General features: G+C 33.6%; 1 protein-coding gene across 4 annotated transcripts in view; it reads left to right on the top strand.

Moving 5' to 3' along the window:
* The first annotated feature begins 3,038 nt into the window (after nt 1-3,038).
* cnot4b (CCR4-NOT transcription complex, subunit 4b) overlaps nt 3,039-27,182 on the top strand; it is a 42,370-nt gene continuing 18,226 nt past the window's right edge. For 2 of the 4 annotated variants that reach the window (NM_201169.1, XM_073945829.1), the window contains 11 exon segments: nt 3,039-3,234; nt 10,959-11,189; nt 13,611-13,808; nt 17,537-17,623; nt 18,695-18,796; nt 18,886-19,011; nt 19,092-19,216; nt 19,535-19,738; nt 20,007-20,061; nt 20,245-20,500; nt 23,743-24,276. In NM_201169.1, the coding sequence (NP_957463.1) occupies nt 11,016-11,189; nt 13,611-13,808; nt 17,537-17,623; nt 18,695-18,796; nt 18,886-19,011; nt 19,092-19,216; nt 19,535-19,738; nt 20,007-20,061; nt 20,245-20,500; nt 23,743-24,276 (1,861 nt within the window). In that variant the 5' untranslated portion in view covers nt 3,039-3,234; nt 10,959-11,015. 4 annotated transcript variants of the gene reach the window in all.

Here is a 27,182-nt window from a genome sequence, read left to right as displayed (position 1 = left end):
ATAGTATGTCATTAGCACCAATGACTATCAATGCTGTGGGGTTAAACTGTATAATTCTTTAATTATGACCGTTTTAATCATAGCTCTATCATTTAATTTATCTTTGCAGGGGGATTCCACCAAAGTTTAAAAGATGTCTGAGCACCGGAAATATGTTTAAAATGCTGTTTCTTAATTCCTTTCATAATAGAAACAAACGTGGATGACTGCTTGTTAGAAAAACATATTTCTTGTACATTTTTGTGACTCCCTTTATGTTTCTTTTTTCTGGATATTTCTGGTATTTAATTTGTGCATTAACATTTCAATAAATTTAGCCAAGCAGTTTTAGTGCTTTTTATGTATTTCTTTATACAATATATGAATATAGAGTACAATCAGAGAGAATAGAGAGAGCTGACAGAAAGTTTTGCAACTATAACTTTAAGAAAAGTTATTATATGTATAAATACATTTGAAATGTGCAGCCATGAGGCAATGTGGTATAAAAAAAAACAGTGTATGTAATAAATATAGTTCATATCAGTTACTTTAGAGGTATAATAGTATTGCACACGTTTACCCATATCAAATGTAATGGAAGTTTATAGACATGCATTTGGGGAAGTTCAAGTTCTCAGGAAAAGTGTTGTGCAATTTTTAAAGCGTGCTTAATAATATGCAGTGATGTCTTCATAAGGACGTTATCAGCTGCACAGCAAAGCAGGAGGAAATCACACAAATCCGATAGATTGAATGTAACATATGTTCATATTTCAAAGGTAAATGACAATTTGTTCATTTATTCTTGTCAAAGCAGGATTAGAACTGTCATTTATGTTTATTGTTATTCGTACAAAAATAATAAATAATGATTTTTTAAAAAGTAAAACACTATAAATTATATAGAGTTGTTCTAATAAGTGTTCTAAAAAGCACTGCATTGTGTAGCAGTTTATAGTTGCCAATCTGTATTTGTTTTGTAATATACAATAGATTTTTAAGACATGTGAATGTGACAAACATATATTAAATATATAAAATAAAAAATGTCATCAATAATAACATTTGATTTATAACAGTTTTATTGATTTTTACTAAATATTTCTACATGTATTTCTATAGCTATGGCCGCTTCAATATTCTCAGTTTTGCTGGATCTACTGCTTTTACCAGGTACGTGTTTCTGGGAAGTAGATTGTAGACAATATAATCCATTGCATGGAGGACAGCTACAACAGCCTCTTCATCCTGTCCAAAAGCTTTGTTTAGAGCGAATGGTGCAACTGTTCTTCACTCAGCATGTATAGGGCCATCAATGTAAACGATGACTCTCTGGTTTTCGCTTTGTTAGAGCCCATACTGACAAACTCTCTGCTCAAGAAGGAGAGGAGGAAGGAGGAGGAAGATGTACCTGCAGTGGCTTAGGGCTATTCTGCAGAGTGTAGACCAGAGCAAGATTTTAAAGGATGTGGCTGCTGGAATTGCTGACTCGTGTCCTCAGGTGCCTCTTAAGGAATAAAGATCTGTTTATTATATTTGTTAAAAAAAATGTGATTCAGAAAAATACTTTACAATCCTTCATAGGTCATAGATTTGTTAGTTGTTGATGTTTTTTAAGTGTGAGATACAAATAATATTGTGGACATGAAAAGTCTTCATTCTGAAATAATTAGCCTACATCTCCATCTACTGGTAAACTTTGGAAGTGGGTCAAACATGAGAACTATAAAATGAGAAATATAAGTTTGTAATAATTTAATTGTGCAGTGAAATAAAATATGTAAATGAAATATGTACATATAAATATACAAATTTAAATAAAATACTGATAAATGTGAAATGGTGTCTGTCTCATGCATTTTACTCCTATAATATTATTAATAATAATAATAAAAACCATTATTTTTATTATTATTAACAGCCTTATTGACAATTATGAAAGTATTTTTAGACATATACAATTGTGTAGACACGACTTAATATAGGCCATAACATATATCAAGTGATTTTATTTCTACAGATATTACTTTGCATATTTTTTAAGCCTAATGTAGCCTTGTCTTTTTGAACAGTTGAATATTTTCATAGGTAAAACTTGACAAACAAATAAATCCTGAGGAAGCTAAAAAAAATGTATATTCATATGATACGTAGTTTGCCAATAAAGCTATAAATCATTAGTTCATGCAAAAAAAAATTACATTCCCCTAAAATATCATTGAATAGCTACAGTTCAAGTAAGAACAGTTTTAGTGCAGCATGTTGCACACTGCATTATCCGTTGATTATCTGGATTGTCCGTGTTCATACAACCATTGGTTTTTGGAGATCACAATTTCAAGATGTCAACTTGAACGAGACTTAAGATTTCCAGACGTTTTTCTATTATAAATTAAATTAGAGAGGTATCATTTAAAATTGTTAATAATAATCATCCTGTAAAACAGATAATTGCAAAATTTAGTAAAGATGCTGATTTAAAATGTGCTTTCTGTAATGATAAAGAAGAGAGTATTGTTCATTTATTTTATAATTGTATTTATACACAATAGTTTTGCTGTGATATTTTCTTTTTTGATTAAGCAGAGTACAAATATTGTGTTCGAATTCAAAGAAAAAGATGATTTTTTTTATGAGAATGCATTTGACTTTAAAATTTGGTATCTTGATTATTTGATCATTATATATGGACAATTTTTCATTCTTAAATGTAAATGGACAGTGAAAAAAACTAGTTTTACTCACTTTAAAATCAAAAGAGGTCATTGCTTATTTACGATAAAAGAAACAAAAAATACCAAAACAAAAAGAACTGCTATTATCTTAAAGCTTTAAAATGTGTCCTGGGGATAATTGTAATGTTTTTTTTTTTTCTTTAAATTGTATTCAGTTTAAAGTCAATATAATGTTGTTATTTCTCTTGTTTGTTATGTGTTCTAAAACTGCAACAACAACAAATACCCCAAACACTACATTACCCAGTAAACCCAATCCCACAATCAACTGCGCATGCGCTGAAAAGTCACTACTTGACGCGCCCCTCCCCTTTCTATTTCAATGTAAGATGGTGGTTAGGAGGCACTGTCGCTCTACAGAGAGGCTGTAACACACAAGACTTGGTGTTTTCGCATCAAATCACACAGGAGCAGGGACAAACCATCCCAGGAATTTATACTGTGACCTGCTGTGCTAGACCTGAGCCGCTCACATAGATTGTATTTGCTGTGAATCTGACTGTTCACATAGACAGGGGTGAGTATCCCACCAAGGCCTCTCTTGTCCACCGCCTCCACATTCAACTGCTTTTCTTTTTTTCAGATCACCTCTTTATTACACATCTCATCCCTCTTACTTGCCAAACACGTCCATTTCTTGTGGAAATGCCCATGTCGTGTGTGTTTAATCGGAGTAACGTTAGCCGTCATGTTAGCTGAGTAGCTGCTAGCCGCACCGTTTGACCGGCTTTTAATAAAATACACGAAAATTAACCATCGCTTTGCCAAACACTGACTTATTATTTGCTACACGTGTTTTGAGAAGGCATATACTTCATGTACACAAATGTCAGTTCACGTTTCAGCCGGTTGAATAACTTCCATATGTGTTAGCCTAGCTGGAAGCCACCAACAAGGAAACATTGCATTTCTGGACATGCTTATTATGTACTTTGACAATAAGGGAATTTCCTTTGTATTTTGGCAGTCAGTTAGCGTTATTGCGTTATCATTTTTATTATATGACGTCTGACATTTGCTCCGTTAACTGCAGTTATTTTTATTATTTGTGTCCACACCCTTTATTATTGTGTGATTGGGTTTGACAGGAGGTGCATGCTACAGGTTTTCTTTGACCACATGCATCTGTCATTCTTTCCATAAGGAATGTTATGAATCCAGCGTCTATTAGAAGATGATTTTGTGTGTGTGCTGGTTGCAACTTTAATTGAACTCTGCAGTTTCAGTGTTGAGTATGCACTAATAATGCAGTTCAGTCAGCAATGGGCCTTTTGAGCTCACCATCTGCTTATTGTCTTTAAGATGTAAGCATTTTGTAAACAATTTGAAGATTAAAGCTGCGTAGTGTTGATCCAGACTCTTTTTTTCTTGCCTCTGTGGAACACAAAATGCCTTTTTAGCTGCAATGACAGATTATATTGAAAGAAAGTCATGCAGGTTTGGATTATCACGTTGTGTCATAATTTAAAATCCCTTTCCTTAAACCTTTTTGTTGCATGGTGTGATTTAACAGTGTATATTGATTGTAATGCAAGGTTTGCCAGTTAAATTGATGCTTCATGAAGTAGGCTTTTGCTTGAGTTGCGCTGTGGGCCAGTTTTAGTTGGACCGAGATGTTCCAGAACATCACCAGGCATTGTTTGGGCCAGACACAATGTTTGTGAGACCGTTTTCGGTCAAGGGTCATTGCTGTCATACAATCCTATTCTGGATAGATGTCTGCGTAGGTGTTCAGTTGCATAAAAGTGAACGTCTTTGTAGCTGGCTAAATAAATTCATTATCTGTCAGAATGGATAACATGCCTTTCTGTCCAAGTCTTCTATTAATTTCAGCGTGAAGGTCAGTCTTTTTTATTAATATTGTATTTTATCACTGTGATGTTTTCAGAGCTGTCTCCATCATGTTAGAACATTCTCTTTTTTTTTGTATTTTGTAATGCTTTTATTTGGTCTACAGGGAATTTTCTTTTTGGCACAGACATATCTTTCATTGCTTGCCGGTGCCTCTTCGATCTGCTCACGAAGAGCAGCCCACAAAAGGACTCGACGCCCACTCTGATGATAATTTCAGCTCCACTTTTGTATGACATCAGAATGATGCCAGCTGAGACAACTGTCTTTTCACTGTGTCAGCGTACTGCATTTATTTATTTCATTACATTACAGTGTTCTTACTGTGTGTAGTAGATTTAAATGTATTCGGACTAGATGTGACTTTCTATTTTCTAGCTTTCACATTTTAAAGCCTTTTTAAATAATTTGGTGCTTAATAAACACTTAAAATGATGCCAAACACTTTCTAAATACATCTTCAAAGGCGTTACCTAGTGAATTATTTTTTTTTAAGTGGAAAGCTGCTGTTTTGAGCGCTGCACTGTTGTCGTTCTCATCATTTAGTGTGGTTAGTGGTCATAGTTGGGTTTTAAGATGACTGATGTGAAACTCTTTAATTTTGTTCCTAGATAGCTCTGTTCCTCTACTTTTAAGGGTGTGTTCATGCTAGGTTTGGTTGTTTGATTACAATAGCATAGATGCTGGGTTAGTGTGATTTACTTTAAGTGTGAACAGTACTTTGGTGTACATCAAACAAGTGCCCTTAGATCACTGATAAGCTTGGTCGGTATACACTCTGTCCAGGCAAGTGCAATATGAACAAAAAAAGTCTAAAGGAATCATAGTAAATCGATGAAAAACAAGATGCAACAGAATAGATGTGCAAATAAATATCTTTTGTTTTTTTTATAGTCACCCAGCTGGTCATTATAGTTCAGTAGGCTTCTCAGAAGCGTGTCTACTTACTGAAGATCTTCGTTTGTGTGTGATGGAGGATTTCCTGACGCTTCTTTTGACATCTATAAATTTTTCACAAGATGTCAACTGATAAAATACCTTCTTGTGTGCACACATGCAATACACATGTTCAGACCAGCACACAATATTGCATTGAATGTTCAGTAAGCTCAAAGCAAAGTATACAACATAAAACTATTATTTGTTTCTTGTTGGTGGTGTTGTTATTATTATTATTATTACTATTATTATTATCATTATTATTATATCTTTATATTTGGACTTACAATTGACATTAGCTGTTTGGACTTTTTATTTTTGGTCAAGGCCAAACTACAAGAGTGAACACAAACAATTTTCTGTTTTGATTATATTTTACGTATTTATTATTTTTTTTAATGAATAATAGGTTTGACCAGTTATTGTTGCAAATGAGTTGTCAATAATGTTCATTTCTCTGTTGACGACATACTGCAATTTGTTCAGTTTTTTAATGCCAGAAGATGAGCCGATTTGTTGAACAAATTTGCTTGAAATAACGCAAAAAAAAAAAAAAATCACATTTTCAGGTTTTTGTGAAATGTGTCCTAATAGTGTTTTTAGCAACGTGGGACATATATGAAGAGTTCAGATGCAAATACCAAATGCCATCTGAAATGTTCTCCTAAAATGACTATTTTTGTCAGTCTCCTAATGTTTATGTTCTGTTATTTTACTTTAAATGGCATGCAAATTACTTATTTGTTACTATAAAAGTCAAATTTCTGAGCCTACACACAGGAGTTGGAGAAAAAAGATAATTATTGGAAAAAACATCAGATGGCTTTTAGAGGTTTTTGCACCTAGACTCTTCATATGTCTGTCAACATTAGGCATGGGCCGGCATAATAACATTGAATAAAAATGTCATGGTATTGTGCTCTAAAATATATTCTTTTTAAATGTCTAGGTAAAAACTTTTTCCCCTTTTAAAAACATTATATTTTATTTAAAAAAAAAAGATTTGTAATAGTTTGGAACAGTAAACATGTCAGGCTGAATAATTCAAAAGGTTAATTGACTGCTGCTGTTTTCATTTGTTTCAAAAACAGATTTCTTTGCCTTTTAAAACAACATCTTTGGATGTTTTTATTTTTCTGCTGGGGATGCTGTTGTTCTAAAAAAAAAAATATAAAAAAATAAAAAATCTTACATGTACCTTAGGAACGATATTACAGAACATTTTGGCGGTTTTAAAACCTTGACTTTTCCAAGCTGCGTTATACCCTGAACACAGTTATCGTCCCATGCCTAGTCAACATCTCAAAAAATGTGCTTCTTGTGACCCTTTAAAGAAATGTCAGAATCGAGGACCTTCTGGCCGTCCTTTTAACTTTCAGCTCCCGCAGTACACTGGGTTAATGTATACACAAAAACATCCGCCATTGCCAAAATGCAAACATTTTTAAGCTTAAGCCATCATTTGTACATGTGCTGATTTTTCCAGAGGCTTTAGTCATCCTGCAAACATAGTTATTACAGTCTCTGCTCTGTTCATTTATGGACATTCAGGTATTGGTAATTGGAATAAACAGAATCAGTTGTTGATTTCCATTTAATCTAGTTTGATTTGTGTTCACACTGGAAGTCAAATCAGAATCAGGACTCTCTAAACTAACTCTAATCTTCACATAATTTCAAATGTAATCTTGTAACTACACTAAAGAAATGATCCATTGGATTTACTCAATTTTACTAAGGTAAATTAGTTGCAAACAATTGATTTGATCTGAATTGAAACAAAGTAAATTTAGTAATGTTCATTTCCATTTGTTTGTTCAAATTCAGCCCATATAAATTGCTTTGTGCATCTTTCTTCATGTGCATGTAATGTACCCATTAGTATGAGGACCATCTTGAGTATACTTGGGAGTTCACGATCACTGTGTTGGACACGAATCTATTTTTTATAAGAGTGATGGTTAAATGTTTGTTATTAGCATCATCCTCGGCAGGGGTCGGCGTAAAGCTTTTATTACCCAGACCAAATATCCGCCTCTTCTGGCTGAGAATCCCATCCTCATTGATAGTGGGAATCCCTTATCTGTACAGTTCTGCTAATAAAAGCCCCTGATGCCCTATTTCTGATTCCATATTGACACGTTAAGGAGACAGTGCAGTGAGCTCCGCTCTCCCGCTTGCTGGGGTGAGACCTTGCCAATCTGAGGAAGTGCTGATTACCCTACATGTAGCTCAGACCGCCCCCTGCGTTCAATCAGCATTTCCCTTTTAAAGGGAGATTCGGGGGACTGACTCCTCCTGCTGTACTCTGCCTGCCCAGGATGGGATATTTTTAGACATCTCCCTTTCCCCACCATCCCCTCATATCCACCCACTGTCCCCTCTTCATGCTCCAGGTGCTTCCGCTACTGACAAGAGTGATTGTTAGGACCCTGTGCAATCAGAAGTGGAGTTTAGTTTGCTCTTGTGTTTGTTAGTCAGAAGTAGGGCCAGACAGAATCTGCAAACATTTTTTTGCTATTTATGTACAGTATTTGAAAAAAATCTGCAGATTTATGCGGAATGAATTTGGGAATATTATAACTAAAAACTTTAATATATACTTTTTTTTTTTTAATTACTTTTATTTAATGTTTACCATGCAAATCCAATTAGACCCACTTATTTAGTAAACAAAGCAAGTCACTTATTTAGTTTAACTATTAAAAGACAGAAAATATTACTTTACAAGCTGTATTGCAAATAAATCAAATGAACATTTTCATATTGATCAATAATTATACTGAAATTAATTTAGAAACTGAATAAATATAAATGTACACACACTTACACAAGTAAATAAATAAATAGACTCTGGGCTAAAAATCTGTAGAAATCGGCTGATTTCTGCGCGGACAGATTCCGTGTGAGCCTACATGCAAAAGATTTTCTTCAGTATTCTTTGGTAATCTTAATTCTATATGTATTTGTAATTTGCATTAATAGCAATAAGATTAATAAATATAGCTGGATTTTAAAAATGAAGAAGAAAGTAATGACGTATATCTAATTTGAAAAATAATAGAACTTTTTTAAATAATCAAAATTGTTTAATTTCCATTTTTTTAAATACATTTTTTCCTCTTCTGTATTTAATTTTTAGACTCCAGTTTAATAGTTTGTGCGATTTAGAACCTTAAAAAAATCTTGATTAAACTGAGTTTTGAAACTTGATCAATTTGACATTTAAGAGTTAAAAAACACGAAATAACAGTTGTGTAATTCCTAAAATAAATAGTTTAAGTGTTAATATTTAATATGTGTAAATATAAATATTTCTGTTACAATTGCTGTTTAAATCTGCTTTTATTTTGATGGGTTGTTAAGATGCTGTAAGTCTGTGAAAATTAGACCATAGTTGTTCCTCACATAATAATAATAATAATAATAATAATATCAGTAATAATAATAATGATGATAATAAAATCACTAATATTAATGATAATAATAATAATAATACCAATAATAATAATAAAAATAATATAATAACACTAATAAAAATAATATCATCAGTAATAATAATTATGATAATAATAATACCAGTAATAACAATAATTATATCAGTAATAATAATAATAATAACAATAATGTTTATTTATAGGCAAATTTCTTAAAGTGAAGAACAAAATTACTAAAATAAAAATAAAGAATAAATATTAAATAATGCACAAAAGCATTTGTAGAAATATCAACTATAATTTTAGGAGTAAAACATAATAGTTTTAATAACTCATTTCTAATCTCTTTGACTACTTATCCTGCACCACACAGATTTTTGGCCAGTTAAATGCTTATTCAAACCTTTGTTTGATAAATGATCCACGTTGGGGAAGTGCCACCAAAAAAAGGAACTGTCCCTGACAAACCACTGTATTTGTTATTGTCTATGTTGTTTATGCAGTTGTGATTCAAACATTACCACAGAAACAAAGCCTCTAATGTAGAATGTGTTTACTTAAAGAAAAGGTAAATTAGCTTGCATTACTCATGATCTCACGCAGAGACATCAAATTGCTTTTTAACCAACGCAGCTTACATTTGGGGCCTTGTCAGGAGCCCACGGTTCAATGTTAAATACCAGGATCCAGTACCTCATTTTTCAGTAATTGTTGAATTTGCACCTACTCACTTAAGAGGACCAGTTCACTGGATGAACCCTAGAGGATATGTATACTTGTTATTGAAACTCTGGTGATTGCTTGTGTGGGTGTGTGTGCTTGTCGATTCCAATTATGCCTTCAATTCCTCTCTTGACTGGAGTTTGAAACTCCTCCCACACAAACACAAATACACTCTTGCTAGTCGCATTCTCATTATTGACTCTGATGCAAGCTCTAATGTGCTTTGAGACTATTTGAAGGATATGAGCCTAATTCTGTCTCGCTTTTAAAACATGTGGACTGTTGGAAAAAATATATATTATTGTAGAATTTTGCTGCATTTATTCACTTTGAAGCGTCTGTTTGTTTACAGTTTGACATGAAAATAATAATAATGATGATGATTTGTGTTATTATTATTAATAAAAAAATATAATAATGAGTAATTGTTAATATAATAATAATAATTAATAATAATAATAATAATAATAATAATAGTTAATATTAATAATCATGAACATTATTGTTAATATTATTATTAATAATATTCATAATTATAATTAGTCATTTGTTGTTATAATAAAAAAATTATAATAACAATAGTAAAATATTATTATTTTTATATTATTTATTATTATATTAATTATTAACAACAATAAATTACTAATTATAAATAATATAATAATAATAATATAAAAAGTATTACTATATTAATTACTATAGTTATTACTATAGTTAATTATTATTATTTATTTTAATTATTAATTTTAATATTAATATTATAATTTGTAATATTATTAATAATAATTATTAGTAATTTATTGTTGTTAATATAATAATAATAATAATAATAATAATAATTGATCTACTACTATTAATAATAGTAAAATATTATTTTTTATATTATTAATTGTTATTATATTAGCAACAACAAATTATAATTTCTAATATTAATAATAATAAAAAAAATAATAATAATTTTAATAATTAAAATGTTATTATTATTTTTATATTAACAACAATTACTAATTATAATACTACTAATAATAACTATTATTGATATTATTATAGTAAAATATTATTATTTATTTAAATTATTAATATTGATGTTAATTATAATTAGTAATATTATTAATAATAATTAGTAATTTGTTTTTGTTAATATTATAATAATATTAGTAAAAGTATTATTATTTAATATTATTATTATTTTTATACCTGTCGTTGTTTTATTATTATTACACATTAGTAATAATATTTTGGTAAATATTTTTTTTTAAATTTCTTTAACAGTTTTTTTTTTCCTCAACAGCTCTGCCTCTAAACTGTGAGAACACACCGCTCTTTTCTCTGCGTCGCGTGCCATAGGATGTCCTGCAGCCCTGAGGTGAAGGAGGACCCCATGGAGTGCCCACTGTGCATGGAACCGTTGGAGATTGATGACGTCAACTTCTTCCCCTGCACCTGCGGCTATCAGATCTGCCGCTTCTGCTGGCATCGCATACGCACAGACGAGAACGGCCTCTGTCCGGCCTGCAGAAAGGTAAACAGGGAATTAGGGATATAAAATGAATAGTCATCCTTGAAAATAACAGCACACCTTAAGAGTCCAAAAGCAAGCATATTTGTGTATTTTTAAAATGAGTGTACATTTTATATTTATATTATAGGTTTCTCTAAAATGTGTGTAGCCTCACTCCTAAATTTTTTTTGGGAGAGGGATGTAACGATTATAGGATTTGATTGTACGATTATAGTCTGAGGAATAATCACGATAATTATCCATTCATTCATTTCAAAACACTACTAGTTTAGAAAATCACATGAAAGCGCTGTATATTTTAAGGTGTTATTAATTGCTGCTCAGTAATCAATTAATACAGCACAAAATAATAATAAAACAAACAATAGTCCATTTCTCTGATATGTGAATGCCACTTTGTGAATAGCGCCAGCCTCAACCATAGTTAAAATCAGCCTTTAATCCAGTGTGCGTGAGTATTAGCCTCGGTGTACAAGCTCGGAACTTTAAACTAGCACACAGTTGGCATAACTTTTAGTTGCAGCAGTTTTGATCCATGCAGAAATGTGGTGTTGAGAAGCCTTTATAATTAATTAACTGTTACGAATTAATTTTGTGGATTTTATTTATTTGGTTAGGGTTTTTTGGTGTCATGGGATAAATTCTTTAAAAGCTACTTCGAATGCGATGGTAAAATCATGGTGACATTCAAAATGTAATTAAATTATTTTTATTTTATAAAAGAAGAGTTTGGCCAGGTGGAGATTATTTTGCATAGATTATGAATTTAAGATTAGCAACAAAGCTGTAATGCGGTTGAGGCAAAGCTCTCAAATAACTGGACAATCTACATTCCTACTCTCACTGATGGTCATGACCGAAAAGACAAGTCTCGAATTCAAGCAGCCGAAACGAGTTTCCTCCGCAGGGTGACAGGGCGAACCCTTATAGATAGGATGAGGAGCTCTGAGTAGAACCGCTGCTCCTCCACATTGAGAGAAGTCAGCTGAGGTAGGTCATTGTTCCAGGCATGTCTCACCGGTAGGAGGCCTCTGCGAAGACCCAAGATACGCTGGAGGGACTGTCTCTCGACTGGCCTGGGAATGCCTCAGGATCCCCTGGAGGAAGTGTCTGAGGATTGAAGTCTGGGGTTCTCTTCTAAGACTGCTGCCCCTGGGGCCCGGCCCCCGAAAAAGCAGACGAAAATAAGATAAAATGAGATTAGCAACAGTTAAAAAAATTAATAATAATTATTAATAAATCTTAATTAATAAAAAAACATTTTTTTTTACAAAAAGCAAAGTCTTTGGGGGAACTTCAATGGGATATTCGAGAGAATGCATTTGAAAATGTAGTTTATTTATTTATTTATTATTATTATTATTTTATTAAACATTTTGATTTTGAACAAAGCCCCATATCCACCCAATAAAAAGTGTGAAATAAAATAAAAACAGTAATATTGTAATAATAAGTACAAAATCAGGATTGAAACATGAATGATACAGTCTCTCTCATATTTAACCAAAATTGTACAGTTTTTTTTTTTTTTACTGGCACCATTTATTTTGGCTGTGGTGTATTCCAAACTAATAATGTTCAGTAGATAGAGCCTCCAGGATAAATCAGTTGGAGCAGATGGATCCAGCCATAGTTTCAGGATTGTTTTTTTTTTGCAGCAGCAGCAGCAGTCAGAACTGACAGAATCTTTCTTTGGTTGATGGATAAAGAGAGTGATGAATCGTCCAGCATGAGAAAAAGCATTGGGCCGCATTGGATCTGAGTTTCCATTAGTTCCGATAGAAAATCTCGGACATTCCCAGAACATGTGTATACAAGCACGAAAACGTAATAAAAAAAATAAATAAACCATATTTGCATATTTTAATATTTAATATATAAGATTTATTGCACAGCGATATTATGGAAAAAATTGCATTTGTTTTTATAAACCATTTCAATTGGCCCAATTCAATTGGTGTCATTGGCCCATGAACATTTTCCTGCTTGTTGCCAAATGTTTTATAATTCAATCATAATTTCAGAATTATGTCAATTTAACCAAACAGCTATCATAACATTATTTATCAATATGTGGAACTTTTTGAATTCTCAGAAGCTGCGAAAAATAAAAATGTAAATAAGTTAGGACCATTGTAATTATTTACATGCCTCAAAATGCTCCGTAAGAAAATTAAAGAACTGTTTATATTCGGTTTAATTTAATTGACTTTTATATGATTTCTTTCATTACGATCTCTCTTTTTTAATTTCATATTTTATATATATATATATATATATATATATATATAATATTATATATTATAAAATAAAATTATAGCCTGTGCTGCTGATATATCTTTAGACTAATGAAAAAAAAAAGAATGTATTTATGTATTGAGTGAACCTCTTCTAACATCAAGCATCTCTTGTGTGGTTCAGCCCTATCCAGAAGACCCTGCAGTATACAAACCTCTCTCTCAGGAGGAACTTCAGAGGATAAAGAACGAGAAGAAGCAGAAGCAGAACGAGCGGAAACAGAAGATCACAGAGAACCGCAAACACCTCTCCAGCGTGCGAGTCGTCCAGCGAAACCTGGTGTTTGTTGTGGGCCTTTCACAGAGACTCGCCGACCCTGAGGTGATTCAGCAAAACACACAATCTTTCCTGACCTCTGTGTAATTGATGCTCTTCACACTCAAGATAAACGACTTAGGAAGTCCACTGCTCCAAAAACTGTGACATTCATCTCACTCAGCCGCTCTCGAAATTCATCCACACATGGTTTCTGATGCTTTATAACACTTTCACTGCAAGCAAGATATAAAGGTACACATTTATTCTGTTGAATGTTTTGTCCTTGTATGTCTTATGTAGGTCTTCGCTGTTTGTTAATGGAGGGAAAATGAAGGTCAAGGAGAGTAGAAAATCAAGCGTTTGTCCTAGAAGCTGGAACAAGATGGAAAGAGCATATTTTAAGGGTTTCTGAGTTCAGATCCTGCTGTGTAAAAAGACCTGACACAGGTTTATTATAATAAGAAAGATAATTTGTATATTTTTTTAATTTGAATATTTTTTTTTTCAATTATTTAATCCGATTTTAAGCTTTTACACATTTTTTGATTTCATAATTTTTTTATGTTTATATTATATTATATTATATTATGTTTTATTATGTTGTATTATATATTATTATATTATATTATATTATGTTTTATTATGTTGTATTATATATTATTATATTATATTATATTATGTTTTATTATGTTGTATTATATATTATTATATTATATTATATTATGTTTTATTATGTTGTATTATATATTATTATATTATATTATATTATATTATGTTTTATAATGTTGTATTATATATTATTGTATTATAATATATTATATTATATTTTATATTATATTATACTTTATTGTATTGTATTATTATTATATTATATTTTATATTATATATTATATTGAATTATATGACCTGTTATTATATATTATTATGTTGTTTTGTATATTATTATATATTTTTATATTATATATTATTATATGATATTATAATATATTATGTTAGATGTATATTATATAGATATTTTATTTTTAAGATAATAGTTTTAGTTTATTATTGTTAAATATTTACTCCCTAAACATTTACACCCTATAGTTCCATCTGTCCAAGTCAAGTATGTAAATATATATCAGATTTCATAAAAAAATAAAAAAACACAAATATATATATATTTTAGCTGTTTTATGTAATGTATGACACATTAAAATATACATTTATAAATAAATAGACAAAGTTTTTTTTACTTGATAAGTGTAGAATAAACAAATCCATACATTGCTTAAAATTAGTAAAAGCAAAAGTAGCAAAAGTGGGTTCAAATGTGGTAGAGTCTGCATGCACTGGGTTTCATTCTTTCTCAAAGACAAGTCAGTTTTTGACACTCAATTGATGAATGAAATCAGTTGCTAAAATAAAGTCCTGTTTACAATAGTGGTTAAAAGACTTTTTGATTTTTTGTAAAACGACTTTTATGTTATCTAGGCCAAGTTGACATCGACTAGTCTGTAGTAATGTCATCAATAAAACACAAGATGCACATGTTTTGCAACATGCCACAATTTGCCATTAATTTGCAGGAAGTTAATACACATGCTGTTTGACAGTATCAACACTACTAATGACTAATTTTAGTGCAAAACAAATGCACTGTCAACACTTTCATTTTGTTAATAATGCAACATTAGCAATTAGGCTAATTTTTACTACTAAATAAATGCAGTCAACACATTGATTACTGCACATTCTATAAGAATGTAAGAATAACAGATATTTTAGTGGAGCTGTTTTGCATATGTTGTCAGCACAAAAATTCATGTGAAGTTATTTTATAACAACATAACCAAAGAAAGACAAAGGCTGTAACATTAAGCCTTCTTAAACTGTCAAAGACTTGCTCAGATGGATATTTTACTGCTATAATAGTGCGCACTAGAAAGCGAGTCAAAATTCTGCTCAAGTTGAGCGTTTTTTGTGGTTACTGGCTCATCTTGATTATGGGATGTCTTCTCAATGCACATTTTTACCACGTTCACCGGTGATGATATTCACACTTGCTATGAAGTTTGCCACATCCAGTGGCTGTAAACTTTACAATTTTTGTGTGCTTCACGGTTCATTTGCATAATATGTCAGCATCTACGCTTCGCAGAGGACAACAGCCAATCACATTACTCTTCTAGGGTTGCGTAAACGTGATTGGCTAGCATCTGCTCTAGGGTATTTGCATGGAGCGACCTGACGGGCATCTGCTTGACTATTTAAAGTTCGCTCAACGTTCATGTGAATCTTTAATGCTGACATGAGAAAAATACAATTTTAAAAGTTTCTTTAAATAATCCGATGGCAGTTTCGTTCAGTGCACCACCATTGTGTGTAAAACTGGCATGTAGTTTAGGTTAACCGTGCAGCGCAACAAGTTAACGGCAGTCAAGAAGCATCACAGCAGACACATAAGTCAAATAGTCCAGTGTTTCACAACCATATTTCTGCACATTTTCCATGTCTCCTTAACCAAACACACCTAATTCGGATCATCAGCAGAGACTGAAAGAGCTGTAATGTGTGCGACAGACAAAAGAGACATCCAAAACATGCAGTGCTGGTGGTCCTTCAGGAACGTGGTTGAGAAATCCTGGCCTAGTCTATGCAACCCCTAGTTTACAACTTGTATTGGTCCTATATATTACAGAAAACATATAAAAACAAATAAATTCACACCCACTGGTGCAACCAAAGTGGCTTTAACACAGTAAAGCACATTCCCCAAATCTGCCGTTCCCCCATTATTATGACCTTCTGTCTGGTGTGTATGCTACAGTATTACTTCCACCCTTCTGAGGAAAAACTCCTTGAAGCTGTGCAGATTTGATTTTATGCGACATTTCATCAAATGAAAATGAAAAATGAGGCTAAATGGTTTCCTGGGGAATGAGAGAAAGCTACCTGCCCACCAGCTGCACTTAGCCTGCATTACCAGCCCACGAAAACAGCTTTCGCTCTCTTTTTTTTTTTTTTTGCTCCCTTCTCTCTGACGCTCTTTCTCTCCCTCTATTCGCCATCACAGCTGACGTCATCCACCCTGAATAGCTCTCAGCAGAGAACAAGTTATTCAGTGTGAAAAACCCAGAGAGTGAGAACATGCCTTTTAATTCCAAGACAGACGAGTGAGATTAGATGCACAAAATGCTCAAACATGTTTTCAGGGGGTTTGTTTTCTTGCTGTACTGATCGTCCCTTCACATTCGAGTCTCTGTGCTGTCGTTTATCTCACACTGAGGGTGCGAAAAAAAAAAAAAAAAAAAAAAAAAGCCCTCAAACAAAAACTGCAAAGAAACATCCGGGCTGCTTTCACAGTTCAAGAGTGAGCAGAATATTAAAAACGTCATGTTGTTAAGATGAAGCCCTTCGCCAGTGAAATGCCTGACGGAGGCCTACTTGTGTGGCACACTTCTGTTTCCAGTGTCGATTTGGCTGAACGTTGTGGATATCCTGGTGAATGTCATTCATCTAAAATCCTGTTTATCGTATCATAATGCTTTCCTTCATGCAATCTATTTATAAGTAGAAATGAACTTTGTTGACGTGAATGTGGTTACTGGGAATGATACATGCCGCAGTGCTGATTGGGTTTATATTTAGCTCCACATTTTGATTTCTTTCATAATAAATAATGATTGAGTTATGCGCTTCCGATGAGTTCTGATTATGTGCTGCGCTTTCTCCTGCATTTGCATGTGCCGTTGATGATCTCCAAACCGCAATCAGCTCTTTTTAAATGTGTAATTGGCTTGTGATTGCAGGTCTTAAAAAGGCCGGAGTACTTTGGGAAGTTTGGGAAGATCCATAAGGTGGTCATCAATAACAGCACTTCTTATGCTGGTTCACAGGTGAGCTGCAGTTTCTCATTGGTCAGACGTGTTTGTGCTCTAGTGTTATGAACAAACAAGTGTTTTTATAAGGTCTCAGTGCTCAGCTTAAAATGTAAGTACACTCCTCACAAATCTATCTTTTAAATTCATATTTTTAATTGGAAGCTGTACAATATTATATATGTGTGCATAAACATTAGATTAGTCAGTACTGAAGCCAAATCTGGAGCTAATCTAGCAAAATAACCTACAATAACGGTCCAAAAACTATTACACTCAAATTTATATGATATAAAAAAATTTAACGCAAATAAAAAAAAGGAAAAATCAAGAAGCAAAAAAATTTAAACATTTAGTTGAATTTTTATAGGTTGTAATTTATTTTTGCAACATTTTGCTTGAATTTAATTGTATTATCTTTCGATTTCTAAATATGTTTGATGACTAAAATATGATTTTAATAAATATATCTGTTTAATAAATCTGTTTTGTTTAAATGCATCAAAATAAAATTGCCTATGTTCACTGAGAAATGGAAACAAATATTCATTTTCAAAATGGGGTGTACTCAATTCTGCTGAGCAGTGTTTGTATGTAACCTTTTTTCCTGTTTTGAAATTAAAATGTAATTTTTTTTCCCGTACATTTTCTTTTCTAAGTTCAGAGTATTTTATTAGAATACACATTTTAAGATATTAATTTTCATCTGCAAGTAATGTAGTTATAGCAATGAATATATAGATTTGCAAATATTGGATTGAGAAATTGTCAGAAAAGTTTTTCTTTAAATTCTGTTGTTTTTTTCTGTTAGGTTACCCAATTTTTCCCTTTGCATTTCTTTCATTATTCCCCTCATTATCCTGCAGTGCTGTTTTTTATTATTATTGATTTTTATTTTTGGTGCAATTCAAAGTTTGTTTTCCTTCCCGTTTTGATATTTTTCTTGCAATTCAGGATGTTTTTCCCCATAGTTGTGCTGATTTCTTGGCAAAAGCAATCATAGATTTGTTTCACTACTTGAGTTGTATCTTCATGGTTTAAATATTGAATTTTCATCTATGCAATTGTTGATCTTTTTTCCCCACACAGGGTCCTAGTGCCAGTGCCTACGTCACTTACATTCGCTCAGAAGATGCCCTTAGAGCTATACAGTGTGTTAACAATGTTGTAGTAGATGGCAGAACACTTAAGGTAAACTTTGTGTTGACAATAAACCAAAATATTTTCAACAACCAGTTGTTTTCAGCTTTGTATATCATATGCCTTATTTTGCCATGCAGGCTTCTTTAGGTACAACTAAATACTGCAGTTATTTTCTAAAAAGCATGCAGTGCCCTAAACCAGACTGTATGTATCTTCACGAGCTGGGAGACGAAGCTGCTAGTTTTACAAAAGAAGAAATGCAGGTAATGTTGTATTTATTTTTACATTTTTTTACTTCATCTTTCCTGACTCGCACTTTAACTCTTAGTGTTTGACTTTGCAGGCAGGGAAACATCAGGAATATGAACAGAAACTCTTACAGGAACTCTACAAAACAAATCCCAACTTCCTACAGAGCTCGACAGGAACAGGAGAGAAGACAAAGAGCAAATCAGGCACATCACAGAGGTTTGTGTCAAAAGAATTTGCTTCAAAACATCTTCTTTTTGTGTTTGTTTTCTACATTTATTTTTGTTTTGGTTTGTTTTTTGGTTTGCTTTTTTTAGAAAATACAAATTGATCTATGGAAGCTTTTCATATTTATTAATGATTTTATTTTACTAAACTATAGACAGTCTAAGTAAAAAGTGCTCAAGCATTAAATATTCAAATTCAAGTTTTAAATAAAATACAACAATGTCAAAGTCTGGTCATAATATTTCGTATATAAAAAAATTGAGTCTAATATTATTATTAATTACCGTACATTTGTATCATGCCCTCCAGTTCCAACAGTAACAGCAAAGAAGCGTGGCCTTCGTTACAAACCACAGGGAAGATGCCCAATGGGCTTTCAGAACACCATAAGACTCCACCCTTAGATGGAGGCTCGGACTCTGAAAACATGACTCCAGACGGCCTAGACTCTGACCTGGGCCTTGGTTCTATCACTGGTCTGCCCTCCTTCACGTCGAACTGTGAACCCGTCAGGTAAGCAGCCTGTAAACTTCTGATGCCTGCCTCATTCTGTCATATTTCCTCTTTGGCAGATCATTTAAAACATTTCATCGAGCTTTATTTGTTCAAAGACTTAATGGCAACAGTGTGATTGTATGAAGTTGTTTTCATTAAATTGATTAGTAAATGTACACTTTTTCTGCTTGAAAATTCAGCTTTGAACATGTTTCTTTACTGACTTTTGTAATCGAGTAACTTTATAGATGTTACTGATTATCATGTTTTCGTTGTTTTCCTGCAGCCCAACTAGCAAACCTTCAGATTCCATCAGTTTAAGTAATGGAGAAACATCACAAGTAAGTTTATTACTACTCTGATGGTCGTTGTCAATATTTAATGAATTAATTAATTAATTCTTTTTTTATGAATGGCTAGCTACTTCAAGTTATTTAAATTGATTGGAGCATTTAAATTTTGTTCAATTTTGGTATATGCAGTATATTTATTTATTTCCTCCTCCACTAAATTAAACCCTTCAGATTTCCGGCAATGACTCTCCATCACCCCCTCCTGGCCTGAGTAAGCCATCTCTAGTGGTGCCTAACTGTGTGGCAGGGTTGACAGTACGGTCGCCTTTCGAAGGAGCAGCGGCTGAGTCACAATCATTGTTTTCAGACAACAGCAACTTCCGGCACCCCAATCCCATCCCCAGCGGTCTGCCTGGCTTTCCTAATTCCCTTCACAACAACTCCGATTGGCCCACTGCCCCAGAACCACAGAGCCTCTTCACATCAGGTACACATAGCTTTTTATACTGATGTCAGTAAGCTATTTTCAGAGGCTTGATTGTGTTATGGGGTGGTGCACCCTGTAATGTTTTCATCTAGGTTTTTTTTTTCTCAAATTTGACCTTTTAGGCCCCGTTTACACTAATGCGTTTTAGTTTGAAAACGCATAAGTTTTGCTACGGTTACGCCATCCGTCCACACTACGCCGGAGTTCTCGAGCGCCGAAAACGGAGCGTTTCGAAAACGCTGGAGAGGCCGTTTTCATTCTAAAACGCTGCAGCTCCGTCTCAGTGTGGATGGGGAAAGACGGAGACATCTGAAAACGGAGGCGGGGCTGCAGACATTCGCCTCTCTGATTGGGGCTTTTCCTCAATATTAAGTAGCCTATTAAGTAGCCTAACACACAGTTCAGTCCTGAATCTTCTCCGTGTAAGTTCAGACTTCGCAAGTTTGATCAAGGCTGCATCTCTTCTTCTCAGTTTGATATGGAAAACATACCGAGGACACGCGTCAATCTTCACAGGGAACAGTGTACTTTATAACTTCATTCACATCACCTTGGCTACGTTGTTTCACTTTCTCAACAATAAAATGTAAACTTGATATAAGGAACTGCCTATTTTTATTTTAATATTAACAACTAAACAGACAGCAGAAATGTTGAGGCGTCGTGCTGCATGAGAGTCATCTTCACTGTGTGCATATTTATAACAAAACGGAGCCGATAACAACTGCCTCCTTTCAATTTCAGTGAAAATACGAAACACACCCTCTCTTTTGCTGAATATCAGTTTTAATAATCGATAATGGCCATTATAAAAGTATAACATACAATAAGTTTATACATTATAGGAAATAAAGGCAAGCGATCAGTCAATATACAGAATGTAGGCTACGTGCTTACATTAATCATTAACTTATCTTTGCGCTCAGCCAAAACACGTTACCTGAGAACAAGTAATAGATTCCAGTGACCAAAGTCAGGGAATATGTCGTTAGATAAAGACAACAAGATGAATGAAATATCACGTTTAATAAATATAGTGAGATTAGATCCAGCGGGAGATGCTTGATGAGAAGTCCGACTAGCAGAGCTCTCATCTGGGTAGATGGGCTCCAGCGATTGCCAAAGTGTGTGTGTGTGGTCACGTGATGTGCGTTTTCAGCGTTTTGGTGTGGACGGAGAGCAGTTCAGAAACGCTGGGTAAAACGCGAGTGTGGACGCGGATCGTTTTCATTCTAAAACGCCGTTTTAAAACTAATACGCACTAGTGTAAACGGGGCCTTAGTTTACAAAGTCATTTCTGTTCTTTTAAAAATGGTTGTTTTAATACCTGGTTGTGTAAAGCTTCTCTCTCAGAATTATGAAATGGTTTCTGATAGGTCATCTGGTTAAGTGTAATAGCCAACCGTCTAGTCTAGTGGTGCCCAAAATCTTTGAGGGTTAGTATCCTGCAAAGTTTAGTAACAACCCCAAGTAGACACACCTGAACCAGCTAATCAAGCTCTTTCTAGCTATACCTGAAACTTTTAGGCAGGTTTATTGCAGAAAATATGTAGGACACCGGCTCTCCAGGACTCAGTTTGGACACCCCTGGTCTAGTCCATCTTGAATAAAGTCTTGACACAGGGTCAGGGTTTATGTACATTTGGAAAACGTGTTTGGAAGAAGTGATTTGTAATACATTCCAGCCATTCGTTTCAGGCCTTAAAGAGGTATTTAATCTAAAAATAAAATGTAGTGTCATGTGCCATCTCTTTTTTATGTATTGTTTTTTACCAGTGAACAAAAAAGAAGAACCACCTACTTGTTATTAAGGCCAGACTGCTCTTACCATCAAACATATTTTATTGGAATGCGGAAGTTTGAATACCATTAGACAACATTTTTATAAGGAGGGTACTTTGGTGGACATTTTTAAAAATGTATTTCCAGGAAAAATCCAAAATTATTTGTTAAAAATTTACCTGAAAAATCATATTTAACTTTGATATGTTTTTGTGTGAATTTTATTTATTTCTATTTTATATAAGTAACTTTTTATTGTAATACGAATTTGTTTTTATGATGTAATTTTTTTTTTTGTATGTCCATTGTTGCCATGAAATATGATGTTGCAATAAATAAATCATAAAGAAATTATACAAAAGAAGATTTTGAACAATGGTAGCCATTGACATCCATAGTAGGGAAAAATAATTCTAAAAAGCATACACTATGGACGTCAATGGCTGCTGTTTTCCAGCTTTTTTCAAATTATATTTTCTGTCAAACATGTTTAGAACAAGTGGAGGGTCTGTAAATGGTGATGATTTTCATTTATTGAGTGAACGATCCCTTTTTAAATCAGATTCTGTAAAGTAAATGTCTCCCTTTGCATCCAATTTTAATGATCATATCTTAGCTTGTGATGTTTTTGGTCAAATATTTATTTATGCTGTTAATTAATGCAGCATTACACTCTAACTAAAGCTAAACAAATCTAATCTTGATTAAGGGCCACTAAACTAGGGCTTTCAAACCTAGAGGGTTACACTTTAACCCTAATCAAACACACCTGAACCAGCTAATCAAGGTCCTCAGGCTAAATATGAGCAGCTAGAGTTAGAAGACTTGAAGCTACTTTTCAGTAAATTGATGTCATTAAGCTATTTTCAAAGACTTGATTGTGTTATGGGGTGATGCGCCCTGTAATGTGTTTGTGGGGTGTGTTTTTTTGTGGAAAAATCTGATTATTATACTCATTTTTGACTTTTTAGTCTACCTTGTCATTTCTGTTCCTTTAAAAATGGTCTTTGTGATACATGATTGTGTGAATCTCCTTACTCAGAACTAATATTTCTGATAGGTATATTTTCTGTCAAATATGTTAAGTACAAGTGGGGGTTCGGTAAATGATGATAATTTTATTTATTGGGCGACGATCCCTTTTTAAATCAGATTCTGTAAAGGAAATGTCTATCTTTGCAACCAATTTTAATTATCATATCTTAGCTTATGTCAAATATTTATTTATACTGCTAGCTAAAAAAGTCAAATCTTAATTAAGGACCACTAAACTAGGGCTGTTAAATCTAGAAAGTTCCACTGCAGCCCTAATCAAACACAGCTGAAACAGCTAATCAAGGTCTTCAGGCCAAATAGGAACTTCTAGAGTTGTGTGTAGGAGCTACTCCAGGATCATAGTTGTACAGAGTGATTTGGACTTGCAAAATGACATGTATGATTATTTGTCTTCGTTCTGGCAGATACCATACCAGTGTCGTCCTCTACAGACTGGCAAGCAGCCTTTGGCTTCGGCTCTTCAACGAAGCAACAGGATGACGACCTCGGCTTTGACCCATTTGACGTCACCCGTAAGGCACTGGCAGATCTCATTGAGAACGAACTCACTGTGGAAGACTCCTTTCCCATGACCATCACAAAGTCGGCGCCAGTAATGCCCCATGGGCCATTACTCGGCCCTCTCCACAACGCTCCATCCATAAAAAGCCCACTTCAGCCCCCAACTTCCTCACACTTTGCCCCAAACTCCAGTCTGCCCTCACGGGGCTTCTCCCATCTCCCGCACCGCACAGTCTACAACTCGTTCAGCTTTCCCGGGCAAGCGCAGAGCTCTCGGCACAGCTGGATGGGGATGCCCATGCGCAATAACCTCCCGCACTTGAATCACAGCACAGGCCCTTCTTCTGCTGCACAGCACAGCAGCTTTTTGGACTTGAACTTGGCTCCACAGCAGCAACATCATCACAGTACAGGGCTCGGTGGGATCCATATGACAGGTGAGTGCAAACAGGGACTTGGGATTAGTATGTCGATATCAGTAAAAATATTCAAGGTAACACTTTAGTTTAAGTATACACAACATTTACTACTGGCTTATTACCTGCCGGTTATTAAGTGTGTATCAGTAAAAATATTCCAGGTAGCTCTTTAGTTCAAGTAACTATTCATCTCATATACTTCTGGCTTATTACCTGCCTATTATTAAGACGTTGACTGTTGTCTTATTTTACGTTCCTAATTCTACCCAATACCAAAATCTAACTACTACCTTACTAAATAGTAACTATTAATAAGCAGCTAATTAGTCATTTATTAAGGTAAAATGCTTAGTTAATGGTTTGTTAATAGCATGGAATGCATATTTAAAATAAAGAGTGACCAAATTCTATATGCTTAAATGTTAACAACCCAAATAAAGTAATTTTCAGTGCCATTGGCTGAATTTTATTTTATTTATTTTTTATAATTACAGCATTATAATCAATAGAGGACACATGGAAATTAATTGAATTCATGCTGTGGTCATGCTTATGCTAAAATGTCTAACAAATAAAGGTAATGTGTTTTTTTTAATTGCCATTTAATTCAGAATTATGGAATTAAATTCTGAAAATCAGTGCTTCCCACACAGAGACTTTACTTGAGAGGGCCGCCCAGTGGGGTTGCATGGTTTATCAGTACTTCGGCAGCACCGCAATACTGTTACACCAAAATACTGGCAGTGCCTCTGTAGTTTGTAAATGGTATTTTTGTCATTAACGATACTAAAATAGTTAATGTTGCATGTTGAAAAGCCACTAAAATGATATGTACAATTCAAGATGAATTATTGCAACAAAGTGCAATGAAAATGTGCAAATATTAAATAGTGCAGTGTTTATGGGGAGTATAAGTTATGAGAGGAGTGTTGGGGTATATGAGGCAGCAAAATAGTCAGTGGGGGGCAGAGTTCAAAAGGGAGGCAGTTCTAGTTATATAATACAATTAAACCAAAATATTATTAAACATTTAAGTTGCATCTAGATGTCTTTTTTCCAATGTATTTGGTGTGTTTTATAATTAATGCACATACAATGATTAGCACATAAAAGTTATGACTTTATAATAAGTTAAACAAGAAATACGTATAAAGTAAAGCTTAAAATAAAATATTAAGAGTGTAAGTAATATAGAATGAAGTACTGATGTTACAGGGGAATTTTAAATAGGGCGTGACAAGATTATGTTTTCTTAGCCTTAGTGTTTCCTGAAACGGAAAGTGTATCAAAATATTGTTTTAATTCTTTTAAGAATACCCCAATAAAGCAGTTTATTATTGGAGAATTTGCATTTATGGATGTGATATTTAGTAAGTAAAAGATTGATGAAGGAGAACGCTTTCTCCGTATTATTGTCTGTATCAGTAAAACCAAATAACACATTTTCCCAAAACAAAGAAAAATTGAAATATATAAACTCAATCACAAATTTTCCCCAAAATATTTTTGTAGGTACAGTACCAAAATAAGTGTACAGTTGTTTCACTTTGTAAATTACAGAAAGTGCACATTGTATCAATATCCGATTTAAATCTTTTTGAATAGCTACTCACTAGGTAGAATCTGTGGATTAAAGCAAACTTCTCTGATTTCGTTCACACTAAGGTATTTGTGTGGCAAAAGCCAAACTTTTCTCCAGTTTAAAATGTTTGTAAAATTGCTCCAGTAAGTCATAACATATGATTTTGAGACAACTTTTTTCTGAAACAATGCATTGATTGATTTGTTAGTTGACTTTAGAACAAGACTAGCTTTTACCCACTGTTGTTTCAAACAGATCACGAAGAGGTGGTGTGATGCAGTTCTGTTCAAGCCTTTAAACAGTGTAATAATTCCTGCAGGAACAGCATCAAAGACAATAACGAATTCTTTTGATGGGACAGGAAAATTTTACTTCTGCAAGAACTCTTAATACGATAGCAAAAGACCAAGAGATCATGAAGTAAAGTAATTTTATTATCATAGCAACTCTAAAGAAATAAGGATGTATTTTTATAGAATATATTGCGCTTATTCCAAATGAAAAAAAAGTCAAGGGAAAATTTGTTTATAAATAAGAAAGTTATGACTTGTAATTGTAGTTTGACCAGGCGTGATGACCATGAAACGTCTATCCTTTGTTTATAAAAGTCCTAAAAATCATATAATAGGACATTCTAGGTAACAGTCATGGCAAATTGAGCCACTGGAGGGCAGTCTGTTATCGTTTTCCTAGCCGAAATGTACATCATCAGAGCTGTGTCATAGAAGATTCTGGTGATTGCCAAGGGCTCTCTAATGGAATGAAACCTTATGATTTGAAGTGCAGCAGTGAGATCAGTGTCACATTTACTGCTGATACAGATTGTACATCACGTAATCATCATCCCCCCCGAGGACATCACTGTGTGAAATGCATGATAGGCCTGTCCATCTTCAGTTCTTATCTTCATCATTTTCTACGGTTTATGATGTGGACTTACAAGTATGGATGTCCTTCAGCAGTAATAATTGCTTTTATTTAAAGTAGCCAGCCTAGCCAGATAAGATCAGTTGGACTTGAGAAGATAGACCATTCTAGTAACATGAAGTAACAAAGATTCAATTCTGCAGAGATTCATCGCTGTGCTTTGGACAAACCTGCTATTCTCGAGAAAATATCAAATAGCAAGCATTATCTGTCTGAGGAGAAAATACTCAGACGGGGGAGAGAGGCTACGGTTTGACATTTCATTCATTCAAGCCCTTTCCTGAACCCGTCGGTGAGGAGCAAAGCTGTAAGAAGCCACATATCAAATATCATAAAACCGCTTCAGAACATCATAGGCCAATAAATGGCACTGATGCATTCTGTATATTTTTATATATTCGTTTTAACACACCCG

This window comes from Danio rerio, chromosome 4, assembly GCF_049306965.1.
Source record: "Danio rerio strain Tuebingen ecotype United States chromosome 4, GRCz12tu, whole genome shotgun sequence".
In the NCBI taxonomy this organism is placed as follows: Eukaryota; Metazoa; Chordata; class Actinopteri; order Cypriniformes; family Danionidae; genus Danio; species Danio rerio.
The sequence above is the reverse complement of the archived record's forward strand: the minus strand, read 5'-3'. Positions and strand labels throughout refer to the sequence as shown.